Below are 19,275 nucleotides of genomic sequence, written 5' to 3'. Positions count from 1 at the left end.
ATGGAATTTCCCTCTTGTCACATTCTGAAATAATAGTTTACTTATTTTCTTTTCTTGTTTTTAATATCAATCAACAAGAGCACGGCATCTCAAAGCAATATATGCCTGTATGTATTACTTTTGATCTCTGAGTGTGACCTTCAAGCGAGCCATCCGAAACATGAGCTTTGGAAATCCCCTCTATGTAGTTAACATTTGTGCTAAGATTCTTTAAAATCATTAAAGCAGTTTACTTAGCAATTACAGAACGGACACGAAACTTGTGACTCATATTTTAGAATGTTAATAAGGCTTTTCTATGATTTGGCATAGTGGTGTACAGTATTTCAATTTATCATATTTTATAAATATTAGGAGAGAGAGAGATGGTAAACACCGGCACTAACTAAACTGGAAATAATGTAACCAACCTTTCAGTTCAATGTCTGTGTCATAACTTGGTCCTTCTCTTACTTCATGTGTCACTCTCTTCATGGACCTAAATTCAATAATATCTATCAATTTCAACAATAAAATTAAGCATGTCTGGTACACTGCATGCCAGACAAGTCATGTTTTGTAATATATAAAGTATCTGTTAATATTACTGCGAAAACTATAATATTGTAAACAACTACTTATTACTATGCATGCTTCCATAGAGATAAAACAAACTAACAACGGACTTCTTTTGTTTAAAAATTTTTCAAAACAAGAGGGCCAAGATGACCCTAGGTCATTCACCTGAGAAACACACCATAACAGTGTAAACATGTTTGGCCTAGTGACTTCATGGAAGCAAATATTCCGACCAATTTTAATTAAAATTGGACCAAAATTCTTGAGGGTAAACAAGTAATCTTTTTGATTTGATCTAGTGACCTAATTTTTGACCCCACACGACCCAGATTCGTGCTTATCCAGAATTCCATAATAACAAACATTTTGACAAAGTTTCAGGAAGAACTGAGCAAACAAGTGACCTCTACACTGTATTCAAGGTTTTCCTCTGATTTGACCTAGCGATCTAGTTTTTGGCCCCATGTGACCCAAATTCGAAATCATCCAAGACTTTAAGCTTGAATATAAACGTTTTGACCTAATTTCATGAAGATATGGTAATATACATGGCCTCTAAAATGTTATCAAGCTTTTCCTTTGATTTGACTGGATGACCTAGTTTTGACACAACATAACCCAGATTCAAACCTGACCTAGAAGTCTTAAAGAAAAACATTGTGATCAAATATATTGAACTTGGCCTAGATTTCATCAAGGCAATCATTCTGACCAAAATTCATTGAGATCAATTGAAAACTAGAGCTGCTTTTGAGAAAAGCAAATGTCTCTCACAACTGCCTAATCATCTAAATAGAAAGTCAGTCTTTATATACTGTTTACTCACTACAATTCAAGGACCAGAACTCCAAAATGCCTGGACCGATTTGGCTGATTATTGGACTTGTCCAAGGTCTTATGGTCAAACACTTTTTGTTCAAGTTTGGTGAAGATTGAAAGAGAAATATTTGACTGAGAATGCGGACTAGAGTAAAAAGCCTACCTTCTGATAATTCAAGGGCCATAACTCCAATATGCCTGGACCGATTTGACTAGTTATCGAACTGACGGGCATATAAGATCATTATACATATTGTTGCTCTGATAGGAAAATAAGTCTTACACTGACAGGCATGTAAGATCATTATACACTTTGCTTGAAATTCTAACTTTTTATGTGTTTGATTTGGGCTATAAGTTAAATGAAATTACCTTTTTTGTTTGAGTAAGAGTCTTCGTCGTTTGGCTTGATGTGTAATAGAAATAGCTTTCCTTTTACGTGCGATCATGTCCCTGTAGGTTACAAGTTTTAATGTGTGTGCTCCAGGCGATACTCCTAGTTTGCGATTAACCTGCATGAATAAAATACAAATAATAGTTTTTAATCATGTGTGTTGACTAAATTTGTATGATTTATATCAATTTAACAATTTGATAAAATATTAAACTAAACAATATATGACACTAGGAAAGAAATTATCCATTGACCACATGCAATTTTAACAACTTTAGTACCTATTACACACTGCAACTATTAATATGGAAGCCATTAATAATTACCTAACACTAGTAACTCATACCGGAAATACATGGAGAAGAAAATTGATACCTTCAAACTACTTTATATTTAATTGTTCACAAACAAGAAAGCACTATAACATTTAAACCTTGAAACTCATTGAACACTGAAATATTCAAAACTGTCGTAAAATTATGCTGTAAACGTATATCATCTGACTCCGCTATACAGACCACTATAGTATGTGGTCTTGAGTGGGACAAATTACGCATATAGGTTAAATAGTTCTTCAGTTATCAATTGGAAACAGACAGATGCAATGACAGACAGAAAGTTTGAATACTTGTGGGTGAGGAGAATGAGGGGGTAACATAAATAGACCTATCAATTATAAATAATCTGCAATCTCTATTCACATTAACGTATAAACATATAGCTTCACAAGAAGTAGGTTAAGTACATATTGTGAAATTAAGATTTATTTTATGCTAACTGAACTGCATAACACAAACTGTGCACAAGTGTTATACACTGCTAAACAACTTGTAACCACCTCAATAGCTTCGACAGATAAATGTGTATAAACAAAACAACTTGTAACCACCTCAATAGCTTCGACAGATAAATGTGTATAAACAAAACAACTTGTAACCACCTCAATAGCTTCGACAGATAAATGTGTATAAACAAAACAACTTGTAACAAACTGTGATAAAAAATACGTAATAAACCAGACTTTATTAATTCATCTTACATGTATTACATATTTCTGTCCACGATTCTTTTTCACTACACCTGCTGAAGCTCTGTAATTAAGGTTAGCAGAGCCAGAAAAATGCAGTGACTTAGGTGCCTTTGAAGCAATTGTCTTGTTGAGACTTTCATTGGGTTGAGTGCTACCCAAATTACATAAGAGATGTGCATGTTTTAAATATGAGTCAAAGACTTCCTTGATATCTGACTGCAACTGACCATCTGTAAGTGCCTTACCATAAGGCAGCGACGAATAAGGCTTGTCTGGCTTTATTTTCTTCTCACACCATGACTGGCAAAATGAATGGTCTCCAAAAGGATGACTACTTATGGCTTGGAGACCTTCAATCATTCCTTGCTCGTTATTATGATTTTGGCTGAGAACATAACTGAACAGGAGAGAACTTACATTCTTTCTTATGTGATTTTTGTCTGACCTTTTTCTTACTGAGGAATCTACTTTTGATCGTACATTACTAATTGTGGCAGTATCATTATCACCAACAATTGCTCGTGTTTTTATTCCCTTGGTCTGGAGAGATTTGACCATTTCAACAACCATGTCCGACTCCATAGCTTTGGCAGAACCTGCCCAATTACGCCTGCAGTCATGCTCACCTGGACACTGTCCTTTCACTTCACTGGCTTCACAAATCCTGCAGCCTTTAGAACGCACAGCATAACCAACAACCTTCCCAGTTTTGCATCCGATCATTGTGCAATGCCCTAAAGACATAATATGAAAATAAGGGCTGTATGAAATATTTCTATCAATGAAATTATCAGTGTTATAAAATCAAATTAAACCCTTGACTATTCAACATCCTTGTCAACCAAATGATAATTAGTGGAAGAAAGAGGCACATTTTGTAAACAAAGAGGGCCATAATGGCCCTATATCGCTCACCTGTTATCATTGCACTTAAGGATAAGAAGGTAAAACAAGAGCGCCGCCAAGTGGGACAATATACGCCCGACGGCTTACATCATAGGAGCAAAATTTTAAGAACTTTACTGTTGTAGCCCCAAAGGACTGGAACAACAAAAGGAAAACTTCAAAAAACAAATCTAAGTCCACAAAAAAAATATTCAAAGCCTACAAAAAATCCTTATCAGGTATAGGTATGTAAAAATACACCTTAAAATTGGAGGTACCATCCATGTTGTACCACAGAAAAGTGGTCTCGGTTTTTCCCTACGGCCAATAATAAAAAAGTTTCAAAATAATCTATTTATAGTAACATAAAAGGGAAGTAATTCAAAAACAATTATTGTAAGTAAAATGACCAATTTTTAACTAAGTCAGGGGTCATAATTCCTACCTGACCGAATGAACCTGGACGCGAAACCCCAGGTGCACAACTACACATGCTGACCAACATTCCTGTAAAGGTTTGTGACTCTACATCAAATGCTTTTGGGGCTACGCGCGACACAACACTAAAATGAGCAATTTTTACCAAGTCAGGGGCCATAACTCCTAACATGACTGAATGAATCAGGATGCGAAACCCTAGGTGCACAACTACACATGCTGACCAACATTTCTGTAAAGTTTTGTGACTCTACGTCAAATACTTTTGGAGCTAGGCGTGACAAAACATTAAAATGACCAATTTTTACAAAGTCAGGGGCCATTACTCCTACACGACTGAATGAATCTGGATGCGAAACCCCAGGTGCACAACTACACATGCTGACCACTATCGGGCAGACAAGGTCAAAATAGCTAATTCTGGCCCTTTCAGGAACCATCACTTTGGAACTCATAATCGAATCATAAATGAAGCTGTTTTTGTGCAGACATGGTCAAAATAGCCAATTCTGGCCCTTTCAGGGGCCATTACTCTGGAATTCATAAAGGAATATGGCCAGTTCAAGAAAGGAACCAAGATCTCATGGTGATACAAGCTATGTGCAAGTTTGGTAAAAATCAAATCATAAATAACACTGGTATTGTGCAGACAAGGTCAAAACAGCTAATTTTGGCCCTTTCAGGGGCCATAATTCTGGAACCCATAATGGGATCTGGCCAGTTCAATAAAAGAACCAAGATCTTATAGTGATACAAGTTGTGTGCAAGTTTGGTTAAAATAAAATCATAAATGAAACCACTATCGTGCAGACAAGAAATTGTTGACAGATGGACTGATGACGGGTGATCACAAAAGCTCACCTTGTCACTATGTGACAGGTGAGATAAAAATGAATAACAGAGTTGTAGAACCTGTAATAAACCATAGCCATTTGATAGAGGGTGTAACGATATGCTAGTCTCCACAATACAATACATATCGTGATACAGATGCAACGATACAGTACATATCCTGATACACATTTCGCATTCATGTGACAAAATGAAAAAGAAAAAAATAAGTCCCTAAATCACATAAGGAGCATTTGTGTGAAATTATTTCAAAATCAGACCATCGGTTTAGGAGGAGATGTTGTTTGAAGATTTATTTATTTCCAGCTCTTATGGTCCCTATGCGCAACCATGCGGAAGTCTTTAATTACTTTGGTAGAAGACCATCAAAGAAACATTCATGCCAAGTTTCATCAAAATCCATTCCTTAGTTTTCGAGATGTCTTGTAAGTTATGGTCCGGATGGAAGGACGCACTCACAGACGGATGCACGCATGCACACACATCGAAAGTGGCGACTATATAGTGCTCACCACAAGCAGACTCGACAAAAAATAATAAAAACATCTGGCTACTTTTTTTCACTAACCTGATAAACTGTCATATGCTCTTCCACAACCTCTTTTCTGCCAGCCACCATCAACACTTACTTCAACTTCTCTTAAAAACAAAATGTTCATGTAGTATATCTTACAGGGTTTTTTTTAGCTAATTTGGGAACATAGCCTATACCCCCAAAATTGGGAATTTTGACGCGTAAATGTTCCAAATTGGGAAATATTTAGTCCCATAGGATATAGTAAGGATGTGTTTAAGCACTTTCTCATACACTTGTTTCACATTGTACAACCTCTTTAACATACTTCTATTACAAAATTGTCCATAATTTGGTCAATGTTTGTGCAATTTTGATGAATTTTTTTTCAGAATGTAGATTGGGAATTTTTGCACTCATTTTGGGAAAAATACATACTTTTTGGCATTGGGAATATAGCAAAATAACGGCTATAAAAACGGCCGAAAAAAAACCTGTCTTACATCTATTACAGTAATTACATTAAATAAATAATGTGTTTTGATATATCGTGCAACCCAATAATTCACAAAAAAATATAGTTACAAAGTATACAAAGTTTTACGAAGTTTGACAAAAATCAGATCTCAAAACAAAGCCATAAATACCCATCACTGTCTTTCTCTTCTTCTAAAGCTTCCTGTAGTGACTCCAATGCAACTTCCTCTATGGCCTTCCCGGACTCTTTCAATCTGTGGATATATGTCATTATTGAAACATGCAAATGCACATACTTCTGATTTATTTATTTATTTATTTACTAAATGATTTTTTCCCTTTTTATTTATGGAAAATGCATCTGAATGTTATGGTCTTAATTTGAAATGGTAGCTTTTAATCTTTAACTTATTTTCACCAATTTTTAAAATGTATAAAAATACAATTGTTTGATATGCAAATATTTTAGTTTTATTCCATCACATCATCGGGGATATAAACTAGCTATTTTTGCTAAGGGGCCCAGACTGTCAAAAATAAATGTTTAACATTAGGTATATGGGCATTTTATCCCTGCTAATTTATATCCCAGCATCATTACTTAAATATGTGCATGACACAAACTGTGACAATACAATTAAAACATGAAAGAAACAGTGCTCAAACATTTCAGGTAATTAGTTCCTAAAAGAAATATGAAATATTCTACCTGCGACCTGCAAGTGAATGAGTAACATTTGGAATATTCAAACATCCCAATATACTGTTGAGCTGAGTCACTCCGGTACCTGAGTGCACTAGAGCTGAAAAAAAAAATGGAACATTTCACATTTTTTGTAAACTATAAACTATATATATGGGTAGTGATAATTATATTTAAAAATATGTTAAAGATGAGTGAAGGCAGACTCAAAATAATATGAGCCGTGCCATGAGAAAACCGACATAGTGCATTTGAGACCAGCATGGATCCAGCAGTCTGGTCAGGATCCATACTGTTACATATTATATTTAAAAATATGTTAAAGATGAGTGAAGGCAGACTCAAAATAATATGAGCTGCGCCATGAGAAAACCGACATAGTGCATTTGAGACCAGCATGGATCCAGCAGTCTGGTCAGAATCCATACTGTTACATACATTATACTTAAAAATATGTTAAAAATGAGTGAAGGCAGACTCAAAATAATATGAGCCGTGCCATGAGAAAACCGACATAGTGCATTTGAGACCAGCATGGATCCAGCAGTCTGGTCAGGATTCATACTGTTCGCTTTCAAAGTCTATTGCAATTAGAGAAACTGTTTGCGAAGAGCATGGCTTCTGACCAGACTGCATGGATGCGCAGGCTTGTCTGGATCCATGCTGGTAGCAAAGCCACTATCTTGTTTTTCTCATGGTGTGGCTCATATATATGTATATTACATGTATTTTATTCAGTGATACATATTTATTTACACATGCACAAAACTCAAAACAGCATACATAATATTATTTATTTGACACAGACATTAAAGTTCACTTTGAAGGCAAACTATTTTTTGAAGTGTAATATTAAAACATATGATATATGCACTGGGTGTAAATAGGTATATTCTTTCAAGGTTTCAATTTAAAGTAATCAATCAAAGTTCATGTTGGAAAGCCAGATAAGGGGAATATAATGACAAACGTTATGCTAAGATTGACCAACGCTTATAATCTTGAATATTTCTCAAATTAACTCACTCTTTGTACCATAAATCTGTCTGAAAATAATTAAAATTTCTGCAGACTGGACCTTTGCAGTTACCTAAGGGAGTAATGTGTTATCAATAGATGACAGGGAACCATAACTACAGATTCCTTATATACAGATTTCAAATTAACCCTTGTTTTATTACAAAACACAAAATATGAGGATATGGCTGTCTTTTGATCAGACTGCTCCAGCTTGTTCCTAATTTATATTTAGTGAGATACTGTGAAATCATTACTTTTCATTGTGAACTTTGTGACGGGGGTTATGGCACGCCAATAATTATTGTCCAATAATTACGTGAACCCAGGATCTGGGTCGAAAAACTAGGATTAACTATCGATAAAGTAGGTTTTTCGATTTACGTAAAACCTGGTTTTTCAAATAATAACCTATATTTTCGAGGTAACAGGCGTAAACCATAGTTTATGCTTGTGAACCAAGGTTTACGTTCGATAGAACTGTGAATTTCTGTCGTTATCCTAAGTTCACGAGCGTGATCCTGTTGTTTATGGGCGTAAATGTTTACAGGCATAAACCTGGATTCACGATCATAAACCATAGTTTACAAACATGAAACTATGTTAACAACCCTGAACTTGGGTTTACGACTGGGAACATGGGTTTACGACCATAAACAAAGATTCATGCTTGTGAACATAGGATAACGACCGAAAATCATAGTTTGGTTTGAGAAACCTAGTTTATCGAACGTAAACCTCTAAGGTTCACATTCATAAACAAAGGTTCACGTTCGTAACCCAAGTTCACGGTTGAAAACATAGGTTCACACTCGTTCACACTCGTAAACATAGGTTCATGTCTGTAAACTATGGTTCATGGCAAGGCAATTATCCAATAATTACGTTCTTGGTCGAAAAACTAGGGTTTTCGAATACTAACCTGTATTTTCGAGCAAAAACATAGGATTACAGGCGTGAACCATAGTAGTTTACGAATGTGAACCTATGTTTATGACCGAAAATCATAGTTTGGTTTGAGAAACCTAGTTTTTCGAACGTAAACCTATGTCCACGCTTGTATACCCTAGTTCACGGTCGTAATCATAGGTTCATTTCTGTAAACATAGGTTCACTTCTCAGGGGTGGATCCAGAATTTTTTCCAGGGGGGTGGGGCAGGGTCCACATAGGGGAAGGTTGGGTACGGGAAAATTTTTGTTTCTTGGGGGTCAATGGAGAGCGAATTTCGAGCGTTTTAGAGTAAAAAAAAAAGAAGACTCTGAATCCAACAAAAATGTAATCAACACTTCGAAAATTAGAAATTCATTATTTTACAAATTTTCCCATGATATGAAAAGGAGCACAGTGGGGGTACGGATGAACAAGGATGAAAAATTCATACCTTTTTAAATCACCATTAGATACAGGGGTGTTTTTACATTCGAAAAATCTGGTTTATCGATCTTTAATCCTAGTTTTTCCACTATGAACCTCTAGGGTTCACATAATTATTGGGCAGGTGGCGTGCCATAGGGGGTTGTTGAACATAATATAAAAATGTCTTCCACAGATTAGTAAGGCCTAAAAAAAATTCTTTGCTTCCGGTAACATGCTCAAAAAAATTAGGGTAGGTAGGTCAGAATTCTTTTTGGTGAGGTGGGGGGGGGGGGGGGGGGGTTATTAAGGGAGACTTTTTGGAAATTATTTTCATGTCAAAAAATGAATACAAAGAAGGGGATTATCCCTTTAAAGTAAGTAAGTATGTAAAGACTTTATTAGTCCCCTACTGGTTCAAAACCAGTTTCGGGGACTATAGGATTGCACTTTTCCGTCCATCCGCAATTTCGTGTCCGGTCCATAACTTTGTCATTCATTAAGGGATTTTAATATTACTTGGCACAAATGTTCACCATGATGAGACGACATGTCATGCGCAAAACCTGGACCCCTAGCTTAAAGGTCAAGGTCACAATTGGAGGTCAAAGGTCAAAAGGGCTTTTTTCCTGTCTGATCCATAACTCTCCCATCCATGAAGGGATTTTGATATCACTTAAATGGCACAAAATGTTTCACATAAAAGACGATGGGTTTTTTTCCTGTCCGGTCCAGAACTCTGTCATCCATCAAGGGATTACAATATTACTTGGCATAAATGTTCCCATTGATGAGACGACATGTCATGCATAACACCCAGAACCCTAGCTTAAAGGTCAAGGTCACACTTTGAGATCAAAGGTCAATAGGATTTTTTTCCTGTCCAGTCTATAACTTTGTCATGCAAAGCAGGATTTGAATATCAGTTGGCACAAATATTCCCCTGGATGACACAACATGTTGTGCACAAAACCCGGTCCCTAGGTCTAAGGTCAAGGTCATTCTTAGATTTCAAAGGTCAAATTCAAGAATGACTTTGTCAGGAGCATTCCTTCTTTATGCCTTCAATGGCTCAGCTCCCAGTATATAGATTAAATTAATTATGCCAAATGTGTAATCCATAGAAAACAAGTGAATGAAGTATTGCCATGCAATACAAAGTCCCCTACTGGAAGGCACCTAATTTTCTCTACTGCAGTAAAACATAACGAACTGATATCTGTTAATGATGTAAAAACAATATTGTACTATATGTACAATATGTTATAACAAAACACTTGGATTAAAATTTGCATACATAAAAACCTACAGTTGTTTTCATTATGGATTTTTTTTGGCCAAGTATAAAAAAGGTATCATATAAGTTATTTATATTAACAACAAAGGAAATTAATCCTTAAAAAAAAAAAAACTCTATATAATGTAAGTCAACATGGAACTCTTTACCAGGTAGAGATAGGTTAAAATACACCTAAAAATTGGATGTAACATGCATGTTGTACCACAGAAAAGTGGTCTCGATTTTTCCCTACGTCTAGTAATGAAAAAGTTACAATATAAGCTATTTATAGTAACAACAAAGGGAAGTAATTCTAAAGGGAACTGCACAAGACACTTCGTCTCATGATGGTGTATAATTGTGCCAAGTTACATCAAAATCCCTCTATGCATGAAGAAGATATGCTCCGGACAAAGTTTTCATTCTTGTATCCTTTGACCTCTAAGTGTGACCTTGACCTTAGACCTAGGAACCTGGTTCTTGTGCATGGCACTCCATCTCATGATGGTGAACAATTGTGCCAACTTTCATCAAAATCCCTCCATGCATGTAGAAGATATGCTAACCCTAACCCTAACCTAACCCTAACCCTATTTTTAGTAACAATGACCTTGACCTTAATCCCAGAAACCCCAAAATCAATCTCAAGCTACAACTTTATATAAATTTTCTATACACCAAGTTTCATCATGATAGCTCATTCATAAATTAAGTTATTGACCGGAAACCCTTTTTATATTTTAAGTAACAGTGACCTTGACCTTGACCCCAGAAACCCCAAAATCAATCCCAGCCTTTGTTTTGATATAAGCTACATACCTACCAAGTTTTATTCAAATATCTTTACCGAAACAAAAGTTATTGACCGGAAACCCTTTTTCTATTTTAAGTAACAGTGACCTTGACCTTGACCCCAGAAACCCCAAAATCAATCCCAGCCTTTGTCTTGATATAAGCTACATACATACCAAGTTTTATTCAAATATCTTTACCGAAACAAAAGTTATTGACCGGAAACCCTTTTTCTATTTTAAGTAACAGTGACCTTGACCTTGACCCCAGAAACCCCAAAATCAATTCCAGCCTTTGTCTTGATATAAGCTACATACAAACCAAGTTTTATTCAAATATCTTTACCGAAACAAAAGTTATTGACCGGAAACACCAGTTTGACGCCGCCGCCGCCGCCGCCGCCGCCACCGCCGCCGCCCGCCCGCCCGACCGACATCTACCCCAATCTAATAACTCAGGTTTTCGTTGAAAACCTGGTTAGAAAAGGAAACTATATTAATATTAAAAAAAAATTACCTGTTGCGAGTTTAGTATTCATATCAAACGTATTTCCTCGTTTTTTTCCTGTTGTAACAGACGATATTTTATTGCATATCTGACAATATATTTCCAATACAGCGCCAAGTCCAAAAGATCTTTTTTTCACACAGTTGTGCACATACAACTGCTGCTGACAATTGGTACAATGTCTCAAAGCATTGGCCAGTGCCCCAACTCCACGATAGTTCTGCCCTGAGTCCAGTCACATGTAGATATTAATTCTTCGTGACTTAAGTCGTTTAAATTAGGTAATGAAGAACTGTCGGAATTTAAACAGTAGCCATGATCTTTGTTGACAGTGCGAGCAATATCGGAATGTCCCGAATGACTGTGTGAAGTTTTCGATTCTGGCTGACTTACATTCAAATCTGACTTTGACGTAAACTTGGACTTTATAAATTTACCAAATTTTCCACGTTCCATTATTTACAACCTTACGATTTATGCTCATTCATTCCATTTTGGCAGGACTGACAGCCGACTGACAGATCCAAACGACATGCGACTACTTTCAGAACCGGTGATTGTCGTCAAATAATTGCAGTCAGAAAGTCCCTTTGTAGCCCTTGCATAGCGTGAAATTAATGAAAATGACTAACTATTGGTATAACAATATCATATACCACAAATAAAGTTCTTTTTGATAGAAGAAATTTGACACTATATTTTACGACATTACCCAGTTTACGTTTCTTCGCACATGCGCAGAAAAACGCTCGTACATCCTTAAGTGTGTTGTTAGAGATATTTTTTTCTAGAAGTATATTATATAATGGTTAATAGAAGAGTAGATAGAATGATTATGCCAAAATTATCTAGCACTTTAGGAGAAATAATGAATGAAGATAAAAATTCATATAAAAACGTACTAAAACGAAGAAACGTTATTAAATCAAAACTTGATCAAATAGTCAGCGATGAATATAAAAAACATGTGATTGATAAATTGCAAGATGTTATAGATTCATATCTTTTAGAAAAGAATACAGATTTATTTAAATGGAATTGCGGTTGTTTAATGTTAGAAGAGGAAAATAATAAAAGATTATGTGATTGCCCAAGACCAAATAATCATCGAAACAACCCTAAAAGAGTTATTGCAACCGATTGTGACACTAATGCAGAAACAACATATAGAAGCACTTTCGCAGCATCTAAAGATCTTGATATTAATTCTGGGTTAATAAAAATGTGCTGCGAAGGAAAAAACCGAGTAAAAAGCGGAAAATCGAAAACAAATGGGAGAAAGTATAAATTTAAATATTTTATCTCTTCTTAAACATTTTTTTTGTTTTTTCGCTTAAAGATTTTTTTTCTAAATATAGTATATAGATGGCTGTTAGAGAAATTGAGAGGTCTTTAAATCAATATATTAAGAAATATTGAAATTAAAATTACATATAGACAAGATCCAAAATATCAATTATATTTAACTATAGACTCATTTGATATTCTTAAATCTGAACTTAAAACTTTAAAAGGTATAAAAGTAAATGTTGTTTTAAAATTAACTTTTGCGAAAATGAGTAAAACAGATGCAATATATAAATCAGCTTATTTTCAATCAAAGGCTTTAATTATTATTAACACAAACGAAATAAAAAACACTTTACGTCAAGCTTTTGATGAAATAATAAATATGATTGGTAATTGGATTTCAGAAGGAAGCGGCTGGAGAATAGAGTCAGTTGATGCTCATTATATAAATACATATAAATATAATCCATTAGCTGCTTCTAGTTATTTAGAATTACCAAAACCATTACAACATCATAGAAAAGGATTGATAAATATAAAGAATGATGATAATGAATGTTTTAGATGGTGTCATTTGGCTTACAAATTTCCTGTTGAAAAGGACCCTCAAAGAGTTTCAAAATAAAAAAAGCATATAAAAGAACTCAATTATAAAGGAATAAAATTTCCTGTTACATTAAATCAAATACCTAAAATAGAAACTCAGAATAAAATTAAATTTAATATATTTGGTTATGAAGATAATAATATGTATCCATTGTACATTTCAAAATATCAATATGAAGAACACTGTGACATGTTATTAATCAGTAATAACAAAAAACACACTATGTTTGGATTAAAGATTTTAATAGATTAATGTTTAACGAAACAAAATGTAAAAATAAAAAACATTTTTGCAAATCATGTTTACAACGTTTTTCTCAAGAAAGAATATTAAATGAACTTATTCCAAATTGTTTAGCTATTAATGGTGTTCAAGCTGTAAAAATGCCAAAAGAGGGAAGTAAAATATATTTTAAAAATTATCACAAACAATTAATGGCCCCTTTTGTAATTTATGCTGATTTTGAATCAATAACTAAGAAAGTTTCAACTGCTTTACCATCACCTGAATCTTCATTTACTGAACCATATCAAAAACATATAGATTGTGGTTACGGTTACAAAGTTGTTTGTTGTATGATTCTCACTATACTAAATCAACACAAGTTTACAGAGGTCCTAATGCAGTTTATAAGTTTATTGAGAAAATGCTTGAGGAAGTGGAGTATTGTAAGAAAATATTTAATGAAAACTTTAACAAAGATTTGAAAATGTCTAAAAAAGATGAAAGTGAATTTAAAAAACAAAAGTTTTGTCATATTTGTGGAAAAGAATATAAGGAAAATGAAAGTAAAGTAAGAGACCACTGTCATATAACAGGAAAAAACATCAAGAATGTAATATTAATTTTAGACTTACTCATAAACTTCCTGTTATTTTTCATAATTTAAGAGGTTATGATGGTCATTTTATTATGCAACAAGTGGGAAAGTTCAAAAAAGAAATTAATGTTATTCCTAATAATATGGAAAGATACATGGCATTTATGGTTGATGATTTGGTTTTTATAGATAGTTTTCAATTTATGTCTCAATCATTGGATAACTTAGTAAAAAATATTCCAGAATTTAAATACACATCTCAAGAATTTAAAAAAGAAAAAAACTGAATTATTAAAAACAAAAGGTATTTATCCATATGATTACATGGATTCATTTGAAAAATTCAAAGAAACAGAATTACCTCCTAAAAAAGAGTTTTATTCAATTTTAAACGAAACACATATATCTGACAATGAATATGAACATGCTAAAAATGTTTGGAATAAATTTAAAATTAAAACAATGGGAGAATATCATGATCTATATTTAAAAACTGACGTATTACTTTTAGCTGATGTTTTTGAACATTTTAGAAGGTTGTGTTTGGAATATTATAAACTTGACCCTTGTCATTACTTTAGTAGTTCTGGTTTAGCTTGGGATGCAATGTTAAAAATGACTGGAATTAACCTGGATTTAATAACTGATATTGATACATGTATGTATCTTTGTACTGAAAAGGGTCTGAGAGGAGGAATAAGTTATATAGCCAATCGTTACAGCAAAGCAAACAATAAATATATAAAAATCTATGATCCTGAATTAGAATCTAAATACATTATGTACCTCGACGCCAATAATCTTTACGGTTTGGCTATGTGTCGACCTTTGCCCTCTGCAAACTTTAAATTTATTTCTGGAAAACAATATAAGAAATTAATTGCAAAAGGTAAAACTAACTTTATAGTTGAATGTGATCTTGATTATCAGAACAGAACAGAACAGAACATTTATTTATTAGTCTTAAGCATATAACAGCTTATCGACATATACGTAAACAATTATACTGCATGGCATACGAAATACATAGACAATTCATACATTTTCATGGAATTCAAAACAAAACATAGTACATAGACAAATAAACAAACAGCAAAAGCACAACAAGCACAAAAAGCACAAAAGCGAGAATCCACATAATAATACAGATAAAGGTGAGAGTTACTGTACATTCTCTCGAAACTGAAACTGTCTCAATTTAAACGCTTTAATGATAAACACAGCTAATTTAATAAGGACACTTTTATTTTTTGAGTTTAGTAATTCAATGAATTTTATAACACTCGGATGTCTATAGTAGTAAGTATTAATATAAATCCTCCTTAGATCACTGTATAATTTGTATTTTATGATAAAGTGAAATGCGTCCTCAATGTCATTGAGGTCACAGAGGACACATTTCCTTTGTTCTCTTGGCACTGCTTCGTTGCCATATCTGGATTTTTCAATCAGTAAATCGTGCGATCCTAAGCGAATTTTTGCTATTGCCCGCCTGTAATTTAAATTATTTAATATAAGTAAATATCCGGGGATTTCAAATGTCTGTTTGATTTCTTTGTACAAATAAAGAGATGGATATACATTCATACTATCTCGCCATTCCGATATATACATGTCTTTTAGCCTCTGTTTAAGAATAGGTATAAACCATTCAACCTTCACAGATGTAGGGAAGTACAATAGAGTTCAATAAATGTCTCACTCGCAATGTCCAGTTATCGATTTCTTGTTCTGTTAATAATAACATGCTACCCAGCAAACTATTCAGGATACAATTGTCTCTTCTGTTGTGGAGTTTAAGAAAATATTTAATTATTCTAATTTTACGGTCTATAATTAACGGGTACCGACCCGATTCTCCATATACTCGTATGTTACTCGTTCTCATTTTGGCATTTAGTGTCCATTTTATAAATTTCCGATGAATCCGTTCAATACTCTCAGCACTTGTCAAACCACAAATTTCGCTTGAATATGATAATACTGAAGTCACAAATGAGTCAAAGAGATTAAACATTATATTTGTTTGGACTATGAATTTACTGACTAACGAAAATAGTGACCCTACTGCTTTAAGCCCTTTGCCTGCCAGTGTCATTGTTGCTGTTCTAAACGATCCTCCGGACGTAAATATCAAACCTAAATAGTTAAAACTATTAACAACTTCGATCTGTTTATCTCCGTAAATCCATTTTTCATCCGCTGCTGTCGGTCCCCCTTTTCTAAAAACCATAACTTTTGTTTTTTGGACGTTAACAGTTAAATTCCACTGATCGCAATATTGCTTCAAGCTATTCATCGATAATTGTAATCCTTCGATAGAGTCGGATAAAATAACGGCGTCATCGGCGAACAGAATCAAGTACAGAGACAGCTGGTCATGGTTTATACCTGCATTCAGATTCGACTGTAGTTCAAACTCTAAGTCATTAATGTATAATGAAAACAGGATCGGGGAGCATATTTCGCCTTGAAATAAACCGACATCATATTCAAAAAAGTCTGAAAGAGTGTTTAGCTGCCTCACACAGGATTTAACTCTACTGTAAAGCGAACGCATGATTTGTAAAACTTTACCATCTATTCCATTTTTAATGAGTTTCAACCATAAAGATGAACGATCAATGGAATAATATTCCTTTTTCAAATCTAGAAACAACATATGCCTTTTTCAAATCTAGAAACAAGCAATAAAGTCTTTTTTTATTTCGCAGATGTTGTTGGGTCACCTTATTTAGCACAAAAATCGCGTCAGCTGTACCATAATTTGATTTAAATCCAAACTGCGCATCGGAGATTATATCATTTTTGCCCGACCATTGTTTAAGTCTATTATTTATAACGGACATAAATAGTTAAGCAAAACAACTACAAAGTGTTATACCCCTATAGTTACCGGGGTCGTCTGTTAGCCCTTTCTTATGAACTGGAATAATAATACCTTTGAACCATAGTTCCGGGAACGAACCTGTTTGTAATATGTTATTAAACAACTTTTCAACATGATAGATAATTATATCTAATGTTTCAACGAAATATTCTGACAATAATCCATCAATTCCAGGTGCTTTATTCCGATTTATTTTTCGTGCGGCCAATCGTATTTCTTCTTGGGTTCCAAAAGAATTACATGCTACGCATAATGATTATCCTTTAGCTTCTGAAAAAAATAAAATACCAGATCAATGGCTTTCAAATTATAGTAAAGATATTAATGAAGAATTTGAAATAGGAAACTGTAATGTAAAAAAATTAGTTCCAACTTTAATGAAAAAAACAAAACTATGTTGTTCATTTTTAAAATCTTGAATTTAATACACAATTAGGGTTAAAAGTAACAAAAATACATAGAATATCAACTTTTGACGAAAGTCCTTGATTTTAATACTCAAAAAATATCTAAAACAAAGAATTCTTTTGAAAAAGACTTTTGTAAGTTAATGAACAACTCTGTATTTGGTAAGACATTAGAAAATGTACGCAAAAGAATCAATATTAAATTAACACATGATGAAAATCTTTTATTAAAGTATATAGCAAAACCTTCATTTGTTAGTTCAACAATGTTTAATAAGAATTTGTTTGGTATTCATAGAATAAAAGAAAAATTAATTATTAAACAGACCTTGTTATGTCGGAATGCGCATTCTAGATTTATCAAAATATTTAATGTATGATTTTCAATGTAATTACATTAAGGAAAAGTATGATTAAGATAATTGTTAATTATTATTTACTGACACTGATAGTTTGTGCTATGAAATAAAAACCAAAGATGCATATAAGGATTTTTATAAGGACAAAGATTTATTTGATAGTAGTGATTATAATCCTAATTCAAAGTTTTATTTTGATTACAACAAAAACGTAATTGGAAAATTCAAAGATGTAACTGCCGGAATTCCCATTGTTGAATTTGTTGGACTAAGAAGTAAAATGTATTCATATTTATTAGAAAACGAAAATAATATTAAAAAATGTAAAGGACTTAAAAAGCATGTTGTAAAGAAAACAATAGTACATGAAAATTACAAAGATACTTTGTTTAATTCAACCCAAAGTAATCACACTTTTAAAGTTATTCGTTCAGATAAACATAATCTTTCCAGTTATATTATTAATAAAACATCTCTATCATGTTACGACGATAAAAGATATATTAAACCTAATAGTATTAATACATTAGCTTATGGAGCTTCACACTCAGCCTAATTATATAGAACCATAAATTATTAATTGAATATTCTTAACGTTTAAACCATCTATATAAATAACTGAATCTATTTTAAATTGATCAGCATAATTAATGGAAATAGATTCATTTTTTTCTGTTATTTTTTACATTGTTACATTGAAGAATTTTATTTTCTTTGTTTTTTAATTCTAATTAAGCTTCTCCTTTATCTAATTTAATTGCTTCTATAAGAATATTTAAGATGCAATTTTGTTTAATTGTTACATTATTACCATTTTGAACTAAACCAGGACTAGCATTGCCAACTTTCCTTTGAAATAATCCAGCAACATCTTCTGTTGCAGATGTTAAAAACAAAGGAGGTTTTCTTACTATTTGTCTTTCTAATTTACTTACTTTTTCATTTATATTATTGAATATTCCCATTATTTAAAAAATTAAGTTTATTAATTAACTAGATAGAATCTGACATAACTTCCAGCATCTATAACATATTGATGATCTTCATCTCTAAATCTTGGCCATTCCGGATAAATACTAAACATCATTCCTTTGTTTAAATGAATTTCAATTTTTTTCTTGTAAGTCCAGGTGAGGTGTCTATATATACGCTCCTCTCAATTTATTTGACCCAAATCATCAGGCTCACTCCACCAACGAAAATAAATATTATCAAAAATAGATTCACTAATGAAATCTTTGATGATAATATTGACTTCAATTATGTAATCCCCATCTTGTCGG

At 33.2% G+C, this 19,275-nt stretch overlaps 2 protein-coding genes across 19 annotated transcripts in view; one reads left to right on the top strand and one right to left on the bottom strand.

The window, feature by feature from the left end:
- The window catches only part of LOC123528458 (neurogenic locus notch homolog protein 1-like), a 163,333-nt gene that overhangs the window by 18,594 nt on the left and 125,464 nt on the right, over positions 1-19,275 (top strand). The gene's annotated exons all lie outside the window — the stretch shown is intronic.
- Positions 1,753-12,368, bottom strand: LOC123543061 (uncharacterized). Its single transcript, XM_053521710.1, has 6 exons — positions 11,629-12,368; positions 6,677-6,770; positions 6,138-6,221; positions 5,545-5,615; positions 3,428-3,535; positions 1,753-1,889 (listed from the first exon to the last, which is right to left on the bottom strand). Exons 1-6 carry the CDS (start codon positions 11,648-11,650, stop codon positions 1,885-1,887), a joined length of 384 nt encoding a protein of 127 aa, XP_053377685.1. The 5' UTR covers positions 11,651-12,368; the 3' UTR covers positions 1,753-1,884.

The sequence above is a fragment of the Mercenaria mercenaria genome, chromosome 13 (genome assembly GCF_021730395.1).
Source record: "Mercenaria mercenaria strain notata chromosome 13, MADL_Memer_1, whole genome shotgun sequence".
Taxonomy (NCBI): Eukaryota; Metazoa; Mollusca; class Bivalvia; order Venerida; family Veneridae; genus Mercenaria; species Mercenaria mercenaria.
This window is presented reverse-complemented; position numbering and strand designations above follow the sequence as displayed.